The 21,476-nt window shown below is 37.7% G+C and overlaps 1 protein-coding gene across 3 annotated transcripts in view; it reads right to left on the bottom strand.

The window, feature by feature from the left end:
- Positions 1–21,476, bottom strand: part of runx2b (RUNX family transcription factor 2b) — a 112,220-nt gene that overhangs the window by 30,014 nt on the left and 60,730 nt on the right. For 2 of the 3 annotated variants that reach the window (XM_061900981.1, XM_061900983.1), the window contains exons 3-5: positions 16,938–17,203; positions 15,033–15,189; positions 6,563–6,667 (exon numbers count right to left, since the gene is read on the bottom strand). In XM_061900981.1, coding sequence (XP_061756965.1) covers positions 6,563–6,667; positions 15,033–15,189; positions 16,938–17,203 — 528 coding nt within the window. Of the gene's footprint in view, positions 1–6,562; positions 6,668–15,032; positions 15,190–16,937; positions 17,204–17,647; positions 17,787–21,476 lie in introns of those variants that run through there. The other variant, XM_061900982.1, reaches the window with a different exon arrangement.

Genomic DNA, 21,476 nt, shown 5'->3' on the forward strand with positions numbered 1-21,476 from the left:
TAAAGTACCGGTCCCACCCCCTCCCCGCACCCCTGTCGTCATCACGTCGTGTCATTGCTGGTTTACGAGCAGACGAGCATGTTCGGCAGTGCACGATCACAGAGTACTTACAAGCAGACACAGTGTGTCTGAAAAGGGAGAACGGACTCATTTTGGCTTGAAAACCGACAATAAAGGTGAAGTTATAACACTGAAACGCCCTCAGGAAGAGGTGCTTTAAGACATGGCTAGCTAACTTGTGGCTAATGTCCATCCGTCTATAGCTACTTCTAAATTACCAATCCTCCCCTTCATGGCGAAAAATAAAGTATGTTTCTTACAAGTATCATCCCTGCAGCACGAAGAATATCTAAACATGCTTCACTACACACCGTAGCTGACTGGTGTCAAAATGTAAACAAACAGCATTGGTGGACCTGCACCTAACATCCACTGAAATGATACCAAGTACAATAGCGTATCGAGTCGATACTACTATGATTACATCATATTTTTTGGCATCACAATATCTTCTTTCGTTTTTTTTAATTTCATATTATGTTGATAAACTCAGGAAATATGTCCCTGGACAAATGAGGACTTTGAATATGACCAATGTATGATCCTGTAATGACTTGGTATTTGATTGATACCCAAATTTGTGGTATCATCCAAAGCTAATGTAAAGTATCCAAACAACAGAAGAATAAGGGATTATTTTATTTTAACAGAAGTGTAGACAGAACATGTTAATAGGGAAAGTAAGCAAATAATAACAGTAAATGAGCAAGTGGATTAATAATGAATTTCTTACCACTTGGCCTTAATAATAATAAAATGGAAAATGACACAATATGTTACTGCATATGTCAGCAGACTAAATTAGGAACCTTTGTTTGCTTTCTTACTACTAAAAGACAAGTTGTCTAATATGTTCATTATTTTATTTAAGGACAAACTTACAAAAAGAAACATATATTTAATGTACTGTAGGGATGTAACAGTACACAAAAATTTCGGTTCGGTACGTACCTCGGTTCAGAGGTCAAGGTTCGGTTCATTTTCGGTACAGTAAGAAAACATCGAAATATACATTTTTTTATTATTTATTGAACAAATTTGCTAAATATCCCACCAAAAATATTTTTCTTAGTGGAATATTTGATGTGAAGTAATCGGAAACTTGGATAGGTCAATAATTCATAATAACATTGATTTTGATTCAATATTATGTTTTGAGCAATGACAGTTTGAAAGAAAAAAAAAACAGCTTTGTTTTATTAGTCAATGTTGCAACTTTTTCTAAATTACATTTAGCCTTTAAACTTGTTTATTTCACTTTTGTTTATGTTTTTGTTTATTTTAATAGTATTTTTAGAATGTGCCGTGGGCCTTTAAAACATTAGCTGTGGGCCGTAAATGGCCTCCGGGGCACACTTTTGACACCCCTGCTCTAGATAATAAAAAATAAAATCTGATAAATCTATGGGTAAAAAGCAGAGCCTGGCGACGCATGCGCATTTATAACTCTCTCGCTCTCTGTCTCCATCCCTCCCTTAGGAATAATGCTGTGCCCCACTTTTGTTTTTGTTTTTAACCCCTTCTTAACCTTGAATGTACATTGAAAATACACGCAACCCGAACTTAAAATGCCGGACATTCGAGGCATTTAAGAAACTCCACCCGGACAGCTCCGTAAAGAGGACATATCCCGTGAAAAGAGGACGTATGATCAGTCAATCTACCCGTCGTTGCAAGCATGCCGTGTGTTGTTGTTTATTTGATTGATTGAAACTTTTATTAGTAGATTGCACAGTACAGTACATATTCCGTACAATTGACCACTAAATGGTAACACCCGAATAAGTTTTTCAACTTGTTTAAGTCAGGGTCCACGTAAATCAATTCATGGTGCCTCGGTGTGCATTGTTTACACAACGTGCGGTGCGCTACTTAATATATCCGTGTCGTTCGGTACACCTCCGAACCGAACCGAACCGAAACCCCCATACCAAAACGGTTCAATACAAATACACGTACCGTTACACCCCTAATGTACCGAAATAATTTTTGTTAAAATAAAGCCAAAAATGCCTTTTTTTTGAGGTCCCCTTTGTTTAGAAGAGTACCGAAAAGTACCGAAAAATATCGAAATAATTTTGGTAACGGTACCTTTACCAAAATATTGGTATCACAACAACACTAGTATAGCGCAAAGGTACTAAAAGTGGTACACTCGAGATCATTTATTTTGGTGCTTTTCACAACAAATGTTTATGAATAATATGTACTAACTGAAAGGGATTTGGTCACTCTTATGGCACTCAGACAGGTTTATGCACTCAAAATTGGGAAGGGGCTTATGAGGGCGGAGCTTAAAGAAATGTCCTGGCTGAGTAAAATTATGCCAGCGATGTCATCCTGACCACACAGCGGTGTGAGATGTGATGGCGTAGCCTGCATGGAGACACCAAGTCGCTCTCGTATGAGAAATAAAACGATGAAAGTGGGAAAAAAAGAACATGTTTTGTTCCTCGTTTAAAAAAAAGACGAGAACAACAGATGCTGTTAAAAGCGGGCCAGAACCTGCTCACCTGATAGCGGGCTGGACATGAATAGAGACGTTGTCTGAGTCTCATCTGTTTGTTGCCACCAAACAAGCAACTTACTTGAAAAAAAAAAAGTCATGTGATGTGCGACGGCAGATGCACAGGAAATGCTTTTGATCAAACCCAGCGTCTAGCGAGTGTGTGCGAGTGTTTTCTTGGCACCGCCCGCAGCTTTTCCAAGCAGAGGGGAATGATGCTGCTTCTAATCCCAGTGTCTCGCGGCTCCGCTCTGTCCTGCTGCCACATGTGAGGGCGCTTGTTTGTGACGCCATATTGTTCACTTTTTTTTTTTTTAAATAGAATTTTAGTTAAACAAGGAGGAGGCAAACAGCTGCTTGCCAGACCAGTTGGCACTGACGGCTAAAGTATAGTAAAGTTTTTTATGGCCCATTAAAACGAGCTGATGCTAGCACTCTCAGGAATATTCTGGCTCAATTTGGGTCTCTGGTTCATGAGAGGTCAAGTTAATTTAAAGCACCAGAATTTAGTTATTGTAGAAAATATATTTTTGTTTGTTTGTGTGAGGTGCGGCACTTTCCAAATGGATGGCATGACTGGCGAGTAATTGTAACAGAAGGTCAATTACAGTAAAATTGTTAGTGGATGATAATTTGTCAAAGAGTCCCTTTTATACAATGGGGACTTTTCGCAGTAATATGGGTTCCGGTTTATGACTACCAAATGTGAGAAAAATCTATCATCTCCGTTACTTTTTCACAGTGGTGTGCTGTCAGAACCAGCAAGGCCTTCTCTGCTGGCCAAACATAACCCGAAATCATTATCTTAATTAAAGATAAAAGTATTTTTTTTATTTACTTTCCCTAAATATCTGAGAGTATTCATATTCCTTTCATATCATATTATGCTAAGTCCAGCGTTGTTGTTTTTAGGTTATAGAGTTTTTATTCAATCAGAATTCAGCCAGCTTATGTTGCCATCCTGTACCAAATCTGCCGGAGGCCTTCAGAATCAACAATGCAGGCGTACGTGCACTGTAAGTGAACGGGCACATACAGCTGACAGACAATTGTGATAGCCAATCAAATAACGAGTTGTTGTCAGTAAGACCTTTTAAATGGCCTAAGGGAAATATATAGGGATGTTATAAGCTAGGTAACATAAGAACTCCATTATCCATCATGCCACAGTAGTGAAGAGAATGCGCAGTAGCCACGTTTAGCCATGCCGGCAGCGCGATGTTTTTGATTAGCACCTTGTGGAGTAAACTTTAAGAACTCAGCCAATACGCCTCGTCTGCATCTTTATAATTAGACAAGACAAGATATATATTTGCAAGGCCTGTCATGATCCACGTCTTGAAACATGACATGTTGTGGTTTGGTTTCGGTTTTCTGTTTTGTTATCACAGCCTGTTTGTTATTTGACGTCCTTAGTTCCCGGTGGCACTTCCTGTTTTGTTTCTGTTGTCATGGTAACTCATTAGTGTCACCTGTCTCTTGTTTGTCGTCGCGCACCTGATTTGTGATTATCTCCTTATTTAAGACTTCCTTTGTTTGCCATTCGGTCTCGGACTCTTATTTGCTTCTGTGCAACAGATGACGTCGCTCTTCCCGCATTGTGGTAACCTACTTTTGATACTTGTTAGCTTCCATGCTATTCCTGCCCTCTTTATGTCCCTAGCTTACATGCTAGCGCTTTCTGTTTGTTTTGTCTAGTGCCTTTGTTCTTAGTTTGTTTTATAGTGTTCTTTAGTGTACCAATAAATTATCATTCCTACCTCACGCTGTGTTCCATCTCCGCTGCACCCACGAGAGAACGCAAACATCACCACGATGCCACCCAAGCGTCACAAGGCCATTTTCAAGAAGGATATTTAAAGACAAACTACATCTTGTTAGACCATGTCAGCCAACCCCGGAAGCTCGAATGTGTTCTACAAATTGTGAGTTCAGATATTTTATTTCTTTATCTTTTCACGTTTAATATGTTTTTTGCAATTTTAATTTTGACAGTACCGCATAAGGTATGTTTTAATTGCTGATGCTGGTTAATTTATTTTTAAATGCGGCAGATAATAACCCGTTATGTAGTGCGTACATGTGTTTTTGTATAGTATTTCTCCAGCAATGGTCATGTTGGGACATAAAATGATGGTATTTTGAGAGGTGATCATTGAAGTCGGACATCACAGAAGGCCTAGGTGGGAAACGCAAGGCCTGTCACTGCTTTTTCACTATTACGAAAAGAAACGCTTAAAGGCTTGCTTTTGAAGTTGCGGCTCGTCATGAAGGCAAAGCCTCCTTCCTTTTTCCTCAGGGATGTGCACCTGCCTCTGACCCGACACTAGGTAGATGAGCCTACTCACTACACATTTTACAACGCAGCCTGCAGCTCTGCCAACTATCCATCAGTGAGCTACAGACATGGTATGTTGTTTTTCTTCAGCTGTAATGCTAACCGAGCACGATGTTAAAATGTGAGTGTAATGTTTGCATTGTAGCTCACCTAACTATGGTAGTGTTGCTAATGTTTGTGTCATCCAATCACAAGCCAATGTGACATTGTCTTTAGTGATATAAGGCATATATTACAGTATTTTGGACATTGCGTTTGTTTTTTATGTATTCCTTTTGTCAGAATTTGGGAAAAAATGTCCACTGCAGAGGACGCTGGTTCTCAGGGGGATAGACACTGTAACTCTACACTTGTGATAGATGCCATAGATTAAATAAAACAGAATTAAGGACTAAGACGGGAGGACGTAAACGTTAGCAACGCTAGCATATAGCTTCAGTAAGTCAGCTCCATCCCAACATTAGACACACATTTGAACTGCAGCTTCATGCTTGGTTAGCCTTTTAGCTGAAGAAAACTACGTGGTCAAGACTACACCTCCCACATCTGTAGTTGTCTGATAAAAAAATTGCCGAGGTCCGGGCTACATTTCAAGGCTTGTGGTGAAGCCTTCTTCATTTTTTTTTACACAGTGGAAGCATACACATGTCCGCCCTAAGATTGGTAGGTCGTGAGTTCAAACCCCGGCCGAGTCATACCAAAGACTATGAAAATGGGACCCACTACCTCCCTGCTTGGCACATCAAGGGTTGGACTTGGGGGGTAAATCACCAAAATATTTCCCGAGCGTGGCCACCACTGCTGCTCACTGCTCCCCTCACCTCCCAGGGGGTGAACATGGGGATGGGTCAAATGCTGAGGGTAATTTCACCACATCTAGTGTGTGTGTGACATTCAGTGGTACTTTAACTTTAACACTAGGGTTGTATGGTATACCGGTATTAGTATAGTATAGTACCGTGATACTAATTATTCATAATCTGTACTATACCGTCTCTAAAAAGTACTGGTCTTTGATACTCAAATTTGTGGTATCATTCAAAGCTAATGTAAAGTTTCAGACAACAGAAGAATAAATGATTATTACATTTTAACAGAGGTGTAGATAGAACATGTTAAAAGAGAAAGTAAGCAGAAATTAACAGTAAATGAACAAGTAGATTAATAATGCATTTTCTACGACTTGTCCTTAATATTTTTTTACAAAATAATAGAAAGATAAATGACACAAAATGTACTGGATATGTCAGCAGCTAAATCAGGAGCCTTTGTTTGTTTACCTACTACTAAAAGACAAGTTGTCTTGTATGTTCACTATTTTATTTAAGGACAGACTTGCAATAAGAAACACATGTTAATGTACCGTAAGATTTTTTTGTGTTAAAATAAAACTAATAATGCAATTTTTTGTGGTCCCCTTTATTTAGAAAAGTACCGAAAAGTATCGATACCGGTTCCAGTACCAAAATATTGGTATTGGGGAAACACAAAAACACACAAGAGACACAGCTCATTAGCATTAAAGCTGCAGATACCTAAAATAATGTGGCCCAAACACTGACGCTTATTTCAAATTGTTGAAAATAATAGCGACCTTTGTATGAGGTGTTATGTTTTGATGCGTGCATGACAAATTCCAAATGTATTGCGGTACTCACGCCGGGGCTCCCGCGGTCCGTCCACGGTGACCTTAATGGCTCTGTGGTAAGTGGCCACTTGCGGCGGGTTGGTGAATACTGTGATTGTCAGCGTGAAGCTCTTGCCTGCGGAGACATCAAAACCACATCAATTGACACGGCGTTCGCAAAGACAACGCGACACATTCACGGCCCAAAAAGCGTCCCCCAGTCACAAGTGTGCTTGCGGTGCCACAATAGCCACTGCAAACCGGGCGGGGGCGGCTTGCGGTGTATTATCGACGGACAACGCAGGCTTGTGTGAGAGGGCCTATTTAGGTTGGCTGGCACGCTCTAAGTGGAGCCTGGACTGCAGGAGACAGTGTGGCGTTATGTAGACTCTCTGCAGCGTGAGTGGGCGACAGGCATTTTAATAGTCACTTCCTCTCGCCATAATCCCCGGCAAGCGCTGCTGGGAGATGAGAGTGTGAGTGTGTGCATGTGTGTGTGAGCTCCCATGGGCATGCCCCCTGAATGCCGTGAATCAGAGCGCCAGGTCAGCAGCAGCATGAACAGTAAAAAGGTATGCGTCATGTCACCGTGGCAACCAGCAGCGAAACAGGAAATGGGGAGGGGGGGTAGATGCATCGACTCATCGCAGCAGCTGTCCGTCGGCACGTGGGCGTCCTCCACGCTGACTGTAAACATGAGGACAGATGCAACAGGTGTTCTGCGCGGCGGCCCTGAGGAGGACGCTAAAATCTAAAACTGAAGCGTGATGTCGTCCTAAAACATCTCAGGGTGAGGAACTTTAAGCCAATCAGCAAGCCGAAGAAAGACATTTGTGGAAAAGCAAAAACAAACAACCAGGAGATATTTCTGCTGCTGTTGATAAAAACAGTAATTAATAATAACATACCAGTTGACCAACAACTAAATTACATTCTTCTCTTGCAGGTGGTGCTATTAACAGCCTTTCAGGCTTTGTGCTGATAACCACATAACAGGAAATAGCACTTATAGGGCATGGCTGCTTAATGACATATTGTACATTTGTACAACAGGTTAAAAATGTGGAAATGCTACCTAAAAAAACAAACATGTTCATATAATTAAGAATTTGGAGAGTGACAGTTTGATGCCTGAACAGAATATTACAAAACTCAAAACCAGTGAAATTGGCACGTTGTGCAATTCGTAAATAAAAACAGAATATAATGATTTGCAAAAACTTTTCAAACTATCCATCCATCCATTTTCTACCGCTTATTCCCTTTTTTTTGGGGGGGTCGCGGGGGGCGCTGGCGCCTATCTCAGCTACAATCGGGCGGAAGGCGGGGTACACCCTGGACAAGTCGCCACCTACCAACTTAGAATTTAATGGCGGCAACACATTGCAAAAAAGTTGTCACAGGGGCATTTTTACCACTGCGTTCTATGGCCTTTCCTTTTAATAACACTAAGTAAATGTTTGGGAAATTAAGAGACCAATTTTTGAAGCTTTTCAGGTGCAATTATTTCCCATTGTTGCTTGGTCTACATCTTAAGTTGTTCAAAAATCTGGGGTTTCCGTTGTGGGAGACAGGTCTGGACTCCAGGCAAGCCAGTCTTGTACCCACACTCTTATACTATGAAGCCACGTTGTTGTAACACGTGGCTTGGCATTGCCTTGCTGAAATAAGCAGGGGCGTCCATGATAATGTTGCTTGAATGGCAACATATGTTGCTCCAAAACCTGTATGTACCTTTCAGCATTAATGGGGCCATCATACCCATGCCTTAGGCACTAATAACCCCCCATACCATCACGGAAGCTGGCTTTTGAATTTTGCACCTATAACAGTGTGGATGGTTCTTTTCCTCTTTGGTCCGTAGGACACGACGTCCACAGTTCCCAAAACATTTTGAAATGTGGACTTGTCAGACCAGAGAACATTTTTCCACTTTGCATCAGTCCATCTTAGATAAGCTCGGGCCCAGCGAAGCTGGCAGCGTTTCTGGGTGTTGTTGATGAATGGATTTCGCTTTGCATAGTAGAGTTTTAACTTGCACTTACAGATATAGCGACAAACTTTTGTTACTGACAGTGGTTTTCTGAAGTGTTCCTGAGCCCACGTGGTGATATCCTTTACACACTGATGTCCCTTTTTGATGCAGTACGGCCTGAAGGATAGAAGGTCCGTAATATCATCGCTTACGTGCAGTGATTTCTCCAGATTCTCTGAACCTTCTGATGATATTACAGACGTTAGATGGTGAAATCCCTAAATTCCTTGCAATAACTCGTTGAGAAATGTTCTTAAACTGTTTTTATTTACTCACACAGTTGTTCACAAAGTGGTGACCCTCGCCCCATCCCTGTTTGTGAATGACTGAGCATTTCATGGAAGCTGCCTTTATACCAAAAATGGCACCAACCTGTTCCCAATTAGCCTTTTCACCTGTGGGATGTTCCAAATAAGTGTTTGATGAGCATTCCTCTTTCTCAGTCTTTTATGCCACTTGTGCCAGCTTTTTTGAAACATGTTGCAAGCATCAAATTCTAAATTAGCTAGTATTTGCAAAAGATAATAAAGTTTTCAGTTTGGACATTAAGTATCTTGTCTTTGCAGTCCGTTCAAATGAATATAGGTTGAAAAGGATTTGCAAATATTTGTATTTTGTTTTTATTTACTATTTACACAACGTGCCAACTTCACTGGTTTTGGGGTTTGTAAATGCGAATCCATTTGACAATGTGAAGTTCTCAGACTCGTCCTAATGATGCTATCCACTTATGCTAAGCTAGTCATGCTATCAATCATGCCTCTGTGCTGTTTCATCATCACCATCCCTCCTTTCTAGCCAGGTATTCATTTCAGACACCCGTAGTCTGATCTCTCCGGGAGCTCCCATGTCACTTCCTGTCGCTAGATTCTGTGTCACGACGATGCGTCTCCGCAGCAACGGGCCAAACACTAACTCTCCTCCTTATCCCTCTTGTTCCCCCCTCTACCACGAGGGATAGATGAGACAAAACTACAGGTCCTACTCTCTTCTTGCAGAGCGCACCATTTAAAAACAACAAGATGGGTATTTTGAACAGGCATGTGAACGTGACAAAGCTGCGGCATGTTTGTTCGCCTGCAAGGACTGAGGTCGCGTCAGATCATCATTAAATTATTCCTTTCAGCAAAGCTGTTATGCTGTCTTGGCTGATACATGGGGAACTTTGCAGAGGGGTGGGAGACGGAGAAAACCTTTTGTGTACACATACCATAATGAATGTGTTCTCCTACTGATATATTTGTACAGTATAGATTAATAGTTTAACATGTTGTGTTTTCAATATAAAAACAAGTACTTCTCCCTCAGGCCACACCACCTTCATTCAGCAAAGACACAGGTTTCTATTTTTAAGTATTTAACAAAGTGCAGGATGATTAGTGAATGCATTTTTAAGGGCATAGTGATGTCAATTAGGTTATGACTTCAACCACAGAGTCAGGTTAGCCATTAAAACTTACTATACAGATTACAGTGTCAAATATGCTTTGATGAGAAATTGTGATGTGTAAGTGAGCATGTCTGTTAACCTCCCTATTGCGACTTACATCAAAATACATTTGTAAAACCTTTGCAAAAAAACACTATTAATTCATTTGCAACCACATTGTATTACTACAGCACATTTGAATGTAAAAAAGAATTGTTCTTTTCCATATAATTGTATTTAGTAAAGTGAATTTGCACAAATGCATCCATTTGGGTAAAAGTCAATTTGCAAAAATTTATATGTAATTTTTTTAACATATTTGCACATATACATTTATTTGTATTATATTTTCACATATCCCTTGTTTAATACATTTGCACATACAAATAGTTTTAATATATGGTCATGTTAAATTATTTTCTTTAATACATTTACAAATCAAGAATATTTGAAATGCATTTTCACATATACATTTATTTTTTAATACACTAATCAACAAATCATTTTTTTCTAAATTGATTTGCCTATATACAAATATTTCAAAAACATTCGCACTAATGAATTATGCTTAATACATTTTTAGAAATAAATTATTTCTTAATACATTTCCACACAAAAATATTTGAAATACAGTTTTACATATTGCTCGCTAGTGTTAGTATCTGAGTTATTGTTCAGAAATATAGGGAAATAGCTACAAATGTATTCTTCATTCGCTAATCGTGTTACAAAAAAAGATAAGTTAGAATAATACATAATGTTGGGTATAGACAACATTCAAAACCTTTATTCATTGAATCGAAAATACTGAAATTCCACAACATAATGAATTTGCAAACAACTAAAATCATGCACCAAGCAAACTACAATCTGCTACCCAAAAATATACAACAATTATTCTCAATAAGAGAGGAGAAACAACATTTTAGAAAAAAAAATAATTCAAAACATTTGTATGCACGTACAACACTTAAAACATTCAGTATATCTGTATGTAGAATAAATTAAGGAATCGATTAAGAAAATAAATAAAAAAATGTACTAATATGATCCCCTTAAAGAAACTCTTCAAACTTAAAGTATTTACAAAATACAAAGAAGAAGAACCATGATAAACATTATGAATTTGTTTCATCCATCCATTCATTTTGATTAATTAAAAAATATTTTTTGTAATTAGTTTGTATTTCTAATGTATTTCTTTAAATACATGTACACATATGTCACTATAATGCATATTGTGTGCTAGGGTTGTACAGTGTACTGGTATTAGTATAGTACCGCGATACAAATGAATCATATTCGGTACTATAACGCCTCTGAAAAGTACCCCCCCCCCGAATGTCGTCACGTCGTTTCAATGTTGGTTTACGAGCAGATGAGCATGTTTGGTAGCGCACAATCCCAGAGTACTTACAAGCAGACAATGTGTAGACAGAAAAGGGAGAACGGAAGCATTTTGGCTTAAAAACCAACGATAAAGCTGAAGTTCTAACACTGGAAGAGGTGCTTTGAGACATGGCAAGCTAGCTAGCAGCAAATGTCCATTCGCAGTCGGCAGTGTTTTAGCTACTTCTAAATCACTAATCCTCACCTCCATTGCGACAAATAAAGTTAGTTTCTTACAAGTACCATCCCTGCAGGACGAGGAATAGCAAAACATGCTTCACTACACACCATAGCTCACTGGCGTCAAAATGTAAACAAACGCCATTGGTGGATCTACACCTGACCTCCACTGTAATGATACCAAGTACAGGAGCGTATCTAGTCGATACTACTATGATTACGTCGATATTTGTTGACATCACAACATCTTTTTTTTTTTTTTTTAATTACAGTATATTACATTTATAAAGTCAGAAAATATGTCACTGGACACATGAGGACTTTGAATAAGACCAATGTTTGATCCTGTAATGACTTGCTATCGGATTGATTCCCAAATTTGTAGTATCATCCAAAACTAATGTAAAGTATCAGACAATGGAAGAATAAATGATTATTACATTTTAACAGAAGTGTAGATAGAACATGTTAAAAGAGAAAGTAAGTAGATATTAACAGTAAATGAACAAGTAGATTTATAAATAATTTTCTACCACTTGTCCTCAATAATTTTGACAAAATAATAGAAAGGAAAATGACATAATAAGTTACTGCAAATGTCAGCAGCTAAATTAGGAGCTTTTGTTTGTTTACTTACTAATTAAAGACAAGTTGTCTTGTATGTTAACTATTTTATTTATGGACAAACTTGCAATAAGAAACATACGTTTAATGTACCATAGGATTTTTTTGTAAATAAAGCCAATAATAAAAATGTTTGTTGTCCCCTTTATTTACAAAAGTATTGAAACGTACCGAAAAGTATCAAAATAATATTGGTACCGGTTCTAAAATATTGGTATCGGGACAACACTACTGTGTGCTAAATCATTCTAACGTCATTTTTGGTTTAGTTTTCATGAATAAAGAAATACTGCCATTTGTATTTCACCTGAATAAACTAAAAATGTGAAATCCATTGATGCATGCGGTCCGAGTGAGAGCATGTTTTTTTTTGTTATCTCGTTTACACTGTATTGTAATCCTTTTGGTCAAAAAAATCATTACATGAAGTGTCCATTACATTTCATCAATTAATTAAAAATTAATTGGATAATAGCTAAAAGCAATGCAACAGAAGAGAAAATATTTCATTAAAAATATTTAAATTAGCTGTGTGTTACGGCTTCCAAAGTAAATATTTTGCAATAGTTGTTATGTAAGACTGTGTTTAATTTTGTATTTGGAACCTTTTGGCCTCCATCAGGGGTGTTCAAAATGCGTCCCGCAGGTAATTGTTTAGCGGCCTGCCTCACATTTTGAAAATGCTATTGCAAAAATTAAAGATAAACATTAAAAAAAGTAGAATGAGGTGAAATCTAATGAGGAAAAGTTGCAATGTTGACACAAAGCTGCCATGCAGGCTGTTTGTTTTTCTTTTGTCGTTCTTTATTTTGCTTGTTTTGCCATTGCCCAAAAAACAAAAATGTAAAAAACAAAATTCAATGTTATAATCAATTATTGACCTATTCAAGGATCTAATTACTTAAAAAAATATTTCACTTTAAAATGTTTCATGTGGAAAATATTGCATATATTGTGTGGTTGCCATATAAAAACAATGTTTTCTTTGACATAAGAGCATAAAACAAACACAATAATAGTTCAAACGCAAAATGGACAGATATATTTGAAGTTGATCTCATAATTTAAAGGCCTACTGAAATGAGATTTTCTTATTTAAACGGGGATAGCAGGTCCATTCTATGTGTCATACTTGATCATTTCGCGATATTGCCATATTTTTGCTGAAAGGATTTAGTAGAGAACATCCACGATAAAGTTCGCAACTTTCGGTGCTAAGACAAAAGCCCTGCTTCTACCGGAAGTCGCAGACGATGACGTCACACGTGTGGGGGCTCCTCACATATTCATATTGTTTATAATGGGAGCCTCCAACACAAAGTGCTATTCGGACCGAGAAAACGACAATTTCCCCATTAATTTGAGCGAGGATGGAAGATTCGTGTTTGAGGATATTGATAGCGACGGCCTAGAAAAAAAAAAAAAAAAAGTTACAAAAAAATAAAACGCGATTGCATTGGGACGGATTCCAATGTTTTTAGACACATTTAGTAGGATAATTCTGGGAAATCCCTTATCTTTCTATTGTGTTGCTAGTGTTTTAGTGAGTTAAATAGTACCTGATAGTCGGAGGGGTGTGTCCACGGGCGTCTTGAGGCGCAGTGTCTCAGGGGAGTCGACGGCAGCTATGGACGGCACAACCTCAGCTTTTCTCCGGTAAGAATTTACTTTTTAACCACAATTTTCTCACTGAAACCTGCTGGTTGACATTCCGTCGTGTTTCCTGTTCGCTTGACCGCGTCTGATCCATAGTAAATTTTCCCCTACAGGAATTTTAAACAAGGAATCACCATGTGTTTGTGTGGCTAAAGGCTAAAGATTCCCAACTCCATCTTTCTGCTGTGACTTCTCCAATATTAATTGAACAAATTGCAAAAGATTCAGCAACACAGATCTCCAAAATACTGTGTAATTATGCCGTTAAAGCAGACAACATTTAGCTGTGTGTGTGTGTAGCGCTCATACTTCCTAAAAACCCGTGACGTCTTGCGCATACGTCATCATTACACGACGTTTTCAAGACGAAACTACCTGGAAATTTAAATTTGCAATTTAGTAAACTAAAAATGTTAATATTTCATCATTGATATATAAACTATCAGACTGCGTGGTGGGTAGTAGTGGGTTTGTTGAAAGTACCAACGTAAAAAATATATGATACAAAAGTATCACTTTATGAGTGGGGACCTTTTGGATCCCAAATATATTTAATGGGATTTTATTTATCTTTTCACAGTGATTAATCAAAAATAATAATGAATTAAAATCAATGGTGTCCTGCATTATTGATCTTTTTAGGGCTCCAATCACATCACAAATCACATCAAACATTGCTTTCTGAATGTTTTAGGCGGTGGGGAAAACACTGCATTTTTCAGTTTTACTATAAAAAACAAAGTCGTCTTTGACAGAAAAGGCATAAAACCTTTTTTTTTTTAACGTTATATCAACCCGAAGTTGATATACAGATTTACTGAAAGCGTTAAATAAAAAAAAAATAATAATAATTTGACTAATTTTTAACATTTTAATGACTGAGATCCTTTATATTTATATATTTTGTTATGATTTTAAAGTGAAAAATATCAATATAATACGGCCCTCACTGGAAAAAGTTTGGACACCCCTGGCCTTTTTGAAAATAAATCAGGCATACTGTATCCAAGAAGTTGGTCTGTGAGGGCCAGTCAAATGTGCCCTAAACATGGATCGTACGAGGGAAGAGACATGCGGCGGAGTGAGGGGAGGAGATGATTATGTGGTTGACACATAAGCGAACATGACCAATAATGGCCGCTGACGGGTGCTACCAACATACGTGACTACACAAAGTGTGAGCCTCACCTCTGCCGCTCCGGCCCACGAAGCGCAGGTCATTGAAGCGCGCCACCTGGTTCTTCATCACGCCCGAGGCGTTGCGCAGCTCAGCTGAGTAGTTCTCGTCATTTCCCGCCATCACTGTGACCACCGTGCCGTCAGGTATGTCTCCTAGGGCGACCACCTGGTAGGAGAGTTAGAAGGTGACTCCATAAAAACATGGTCAAACCAAGAAAATTATGGTAACCGGTTTCTGTCGTACGGCTCGTTTTTTGTCGAAGTTTGCCCCGGCTTTCGTGCGGCCAAACTTTGCAAAAATGATGCCTTAATGGCAGTGCTCTTTTTTTCATTCATAATTAAGTGGGACTGCAAAATTAGCCACCACGTGATCAAAGAAAATTGCGAGGACCTGCACTTTGATAAAGAAAATGAGACACTGACTTGAATTCAAGATTTAACTCATGGCAAAGTACGAAGGTACCTTTCCCCTCCCCTGGTCATTTTTCTCCCAAAGAGAGTCTGAGTAAAGGTAAAAATAATGTTAAATGTTAATTTATCGATTTAAGTTTTCCTTTAAATGTATTTCACATGGTTTCACATATAGTAAAACTATGTTTATTGTTTTGAAAATGTGTTTTGTGTTCATATTTATGGATGTATGCAACCGATTAATGGGATTTTCATTTGTTATTGTTTACATAATGTCCAAAATTGAGTAGGAAGCAGATCATATTTAATTCTACCCCTTTAACTCTGTGTCAACAATTAGAAGTTCATTTTTTAAATAATTTGCAGGTTTTTTTCTTATAGGATAAAAAGTAGCAAGTGGATGTAAAACTCAGTGTGACAATACCCAAGGAAACTAAAGTGAAACCCCCTAATTTTCATTAGCATACCATAGGCCTGCAATTTGTATTTATAATATTCAGGCATTGCTCACTGACACAAAAAACAACATCAACTATTATCTCTTGCAATGTTACACCAGTGCAAAAATGTATGAATTTAAATCAAAATATATAAATGTGTCTTATCCCCAACATCCTTGCCTCATATCCAACTTTTGCATAATCTTGCTAACTGAGAAGCTAACATATAGGTCAGCCCAAAAAAATGTGATGTCATAACCGCACATCAAATGCTTCACCTACACTGATACGTCATATGACCGCATGATGGTAATCTGTGCTCAACAACAACTAAAACAAATCCTCCCTCAGATTCTGAGTAAGGTCCTTGGATGAAGATAACAGGACAGACAAAAAAGCTGCGATGAATTATACAAAATATAAATTCTTGTTTTGTAGCCAAGCAACAGTGTGAAGCATCTGAGTATAATTACACACTTCTTGAGCAAAAAATATATTAAATTGCGTGTATATATATATATATATGTATACATACAGTATATAATATACACACATACTGTATACAATACATATATATATATATATATACATATATATATATATATGTATATATATATATATATATATATATATACACATATATATATATATATATATATATATATATATATATATATATATATATGCATTCATACATATGTGTGTGTGTATTACTAGCTAATTGATGCTCTATATCTAAGTGAGTTAAATTTGACAAGTTTACAGTAATGAAAACAATGCCTTGCTGACATAGGACATTTTGGGATGCAACTTTATACAGGTTTCTACAACTTTAATGCCCCATTAGTGTTATAATTACAGTTTTCTTGGAAAACAACAATACAAGTGCAAATTAACTTTTTAGGAGCCCATGATATCAGGTACTAATCATTCCTATTTTTAATGCCAAAATGAAGTTAGCGTTGCTAAAATGAAAAACAAAAAATACTAACAGGAAGTAAAGAGTAAAACACATAAAAAGAAAAAAATAATGTATATTTGAAATAAATATGATATTACTTACTTTGAAGGCGACCGGCAGCGTCTTGTTGCATCGCCAGTGTGACGGCAGCACCGAGCACAGAAAGTTGGGACTGTCGGTGCGCACCAGCTCGGCTGGGTGGTCCGCGATGATCTCGGCCATGCTGCGGTTCTCATGAGCCCGCAGTCGGGGCACCGTTGCCGCCGCGTCGGGCTGGCCGGCTCCCGGCGAGCTCACGTCGGTCATCTTGCCCGGCACCGACTGGAGGCTGTTGGACGGCGGGCTGAACCTCCGGCTGGCGCTGGGATCTACGGGAATGCGCATCACAACGGAGTGGATTATTACCACCACAACTACTAAATGTAAAAAAAAAAATTAAAAAAAAAAAAGCAAAAGATGACAAAAGTCGAAGCAGAAACACAAGCTTGGAGTTCGATGAAACTCTGCGGCTTCTCCGGGCAGGATGAGAAATAGCCCGCGTGGGGAGTGTAAGAAAGAGGCGGAGGGAAGTGCAAGTGTGCCTGTTTAAAAGTCACCCCCACGTATTTTTGCACCCCCCAGCCCACCCCCCACGCACACACATGTGCAGCTATAAATAACATCCACCCGAGGAAAATTACTTTTTTGTAAGTTTTAGGAAGTCACAGTATTTCCAGGTGTGACACCCCCCCCCTCCCCCCCCTCACACACACACAAACTTCACTCCAATAAATAAATACCTAAGACAATAAATAACTGAATAATGTACGTACACACATAATCCTCCGTGACTTATTCCACACGCACGACCGCCTGAACATTGCTCCAACACACTATAGAGTCATGCTGCGTTCACGGACCGTCACAATAGTGATCTGTTTCTGTTTCTACGTGTGTGCGCGTGTGTGTGTGTGTGTGTGTGGGAGAGAAAGAGAGAGAGAGATCCTCCCCATATGGAGTGTGTGAGTCACTCCACAGCAGCGGCAGAAAACTTACCATGTGTGTGAGAGAGATCATTTAATACAATAGTGCACTATCAAAACGATCATATAATTATACTAATGAGAAACATGAATATTAATTAGTATTAAAAACAACAAAATGTTTTCTTGCCGTACAATTATATTTTTTAATGCAGTATATCTGTTTGATTTTGCAAGAGGCACACACACACACACGCACATGCACGCACGCACACACACACACACACACACACACACACTATATATATATATATATATATATATATATATATATATATACATATATATATACATATATATATATATATATATATATATATATATATATATTTATATATATATATATATATATATATATATATATATATATATATATATATATATATATATATATATATATATATATATATATATATATATATATATGGGCTTCACGGTGGAAGAGGGGTTAGTGCGTCTGCCTCACAATACGAAGGTCCTGCAGTCCTGGGTTCAAATCCAGGCTCGGGATCTTTCTGTGTGGAGTTTGTATGTTCTCCCCATGAATGCGTGGGTTCCCTCCGGGTACTCCGGCTTCCTCCCACTTCCAAAGACATGCACCTGGGGATAGGTTGATTGGCAACACTAAATTGGCCCTAGTGTGTGAATGTGAGTGTGAATGTTGTCTGTCTATCTGTGTTGGCCCTGCGATGAGGTGGCGATTTGTCCAGGGTGTACCCCGCCTTCCGCCCGATTGTAGCTGAGATAGGCGCCAGCGCCCCCCGCGACCCCAAAAGGGAATAAGCGGTAGAAAATGGATGGATGGATATATATATATATATATATATATATATATATATTTACACATAATGTATGGATGGATATAATAGAGAGAGAGAGAGAGAGAGAGAGAGAGAGAGAGAGAGAGAGAGAGCATCTGTACTTAGACCTACCTACAAACAGAGCATATACCTTTAAATACATTGGAAAAACTGCTGCTATTTACAACTCATCTTTACTTTCATGTGCACATATATGCATGTATATTGAAAGGTATTGCACTTCTTTATTATAATAGACCAATATTTTAATTGTACATATTTCTAATTTCAATTGGTGTTTAAGTTGGATAAATTCTAATTGTTTCGACTGTGTTTTAATGCTGGCTTTGGCAATGTAAACGTATGTTTCCCATGTCAATTAGGCCCTTTAAATTGAAATTGAATTGAATGTACCCCGCCTTCCGCCCGACTGTAGCTGAGATAGGCGCCAGCGCCCCCCGCGACCCCAAAAGGGAATAAGCGGTAGAAAATGGATGGATGGATGGATGGATTGAATAGACTGAGAGAGAGGGAGAGAGAGAGAGAGAGAGAGAGAGAGCGAGAGAGAGTACATTGTGCACTTGTGTGCTATTTTTTGTTTGAACGTTTGTATTTATTTCCACAATGTGCTGCAGTCCAAAAAAAAACCTCACTTGAAGTTAACACATTTTTGTTTGTGGAAATGTTTAAAAGCTTAATTTTAGCAACACCTTTGCTACAATACATCAGTAGTGGGGAGTGAGAAACATGCTTTATTTGTATCATGTTTCAAGCCCCTGCTTCGAAAAGGTGTACACTACAAAACGTGCTCATTGTAGACATGATGCCTCACTCATTATGATTAAAAAACGCCCTCATTGTTGTTTATTTGGTAAAAGTGGTTTATATATTGCGCTCTGGAGTTAGTGTTGCCGAACAATTTGAATGTATTATTATTTTAGTATTTTCATTTGTATTTTTTTGTATCAAAGTCAGTCAAAAATGTTTATAGTTTATAAAAGGAAGCCATTTTTTTTTTGTTTTTTATTTCAGGGAAATTTATGCCTAAAATCTTTTTTTTTTGTTAAAGACTAAAACAATGTTAACACAGTTGTTTGTTGCAAGTTGATCTATATGTATTATTTATTTTCTCTTTGTTTTCTTTAATGTTAATAATGATACAATGATGCAGAGTAGTACTTATAGCAATTGTATAGAAAACATATACTATTTATAGTCGTGGGGGGTTGAACTGTTTTCGTCTTCCTAGTGGGGGCGTAACAGCAAGTAATTGAGAAGCACTGCATGGCATGAAATATGCAAACAACAACAAAAACCCCAACATAACAACATCTTTTAACTTATAATACCTTACTTGTATTTTAACATGTGATACATATACATAGACATAGACTTAGACAAACGTTATTGATTCACAAGGGAAATTGTTTCCTCATAGTAGCTCAGTTACAAAGGATGGAAAGGATAATGCAGGTATAAAGTAGACTAAACATGTACCAGAGTAGCAATATAAACTATAACATATATGTAATACTTACATATTAATATATTATACTGATATTTTTTTATATAATATATACAATATATAACAAATCCGGTTTACCATGTACAATATTACAGTAAGTGTAACAGCAGCAGCAAAAAAAAAAAAAAAAAAAACGGCAGCATAAAATAAAGAGTAGATCCAGCAGAAAATATACATTATAAACTAAGAGAGGCAGCTAATATAGAAAAACGTGTTTACTCTAATTGCACTATTTTAAACATGTGTCATGAAAATCTTCACCCAAGTTTACACAAATAAATATACCTATGACACATTATTGTTTAACCTGCAGGTAAGTAAAACACCTCACGGAGCTCTTAGACATGTTTTTTTTTAAATTGTACTCTTTTTTTGTTGTTATAATTACAAAAACATATGAAAATAAATAGGCATACATGATGAAAAGTCATTATTTAACTGATAATACTTAGTACTGTACAAGGAGTATTGACTTAAATATGCATACTTTATTTGCTCTATTTTTGCTATATGAGATCAAGGCTACCTTTAACAAAATACGTAACTATGAGCAAACAAAAAAGGCAAACCCTAAAATACTACTAATAGATCCTAATTAAAATACTAAAATAGATAGCAGGTGATACTAAAATGAGTACTTTTCAATCCACTGTGTGTCATTACCTTCACTACAAAAGGCAACACCCAAAAACACCTAAAAGCCATACATATGCTGGTAGGGCCTTAACCAGTATGAGTAATAATAGATTTAAAATTATTTAATTTACTATGCAACAGTATTTTTATTGGACAATCTTTCATTGCCTTATTCAATGCAATGCATTTATATCCTATAGTATGGGATATATTCTCATATACTGGAAAAATAATGCTAATACGGAGCTGTGTCCTTCCTTAAAAAATATGAATAATTAAATAAAAATAAAAAAACATATTCAAAAAAGTAAAAAATATCAGTGCAACAGAAAGTTGTGTTTATGACTACATGACACAATGGCTGTATGATGCAGGTATGTATTTTAGTAGTACTTATACCTGCTCTTTATGTACTGTAGAGGGCATCATTGACCTCTTATTCATTCTCTCATTCATGACCGCCCTCCCTCCCGCTCTGCCTCCCCCCTTATTACCCATCAGTCTCCAGCGAGTCTCGCCGCCTGCCACATCACACAGCAGCGGCGTGTGCGATGCCACTGCTGCTTGACTTTTCCATCGCGCTCAGGCAGCTTTTATTGCCGACAAAGCGCTTTGATTTTCTCAGTGACGACTTCTCAGACTGGTTACGGCCCGGCCC

Source organism: Nerophis ophidion, linkage group LG05 (assembly GCF_033978795.1).
Source record: "Nerophis ophidion isolate RoL-2023_Sa linkage group LG05, RoL_Noph_v1.0, whole genome shotgun sequence".
NCBI lineage: Eukaryota > Metazoa > Chordata > Actinopteri > Syngnathiformes > Syngnathidae > Nerophis > Nerophis ophidion.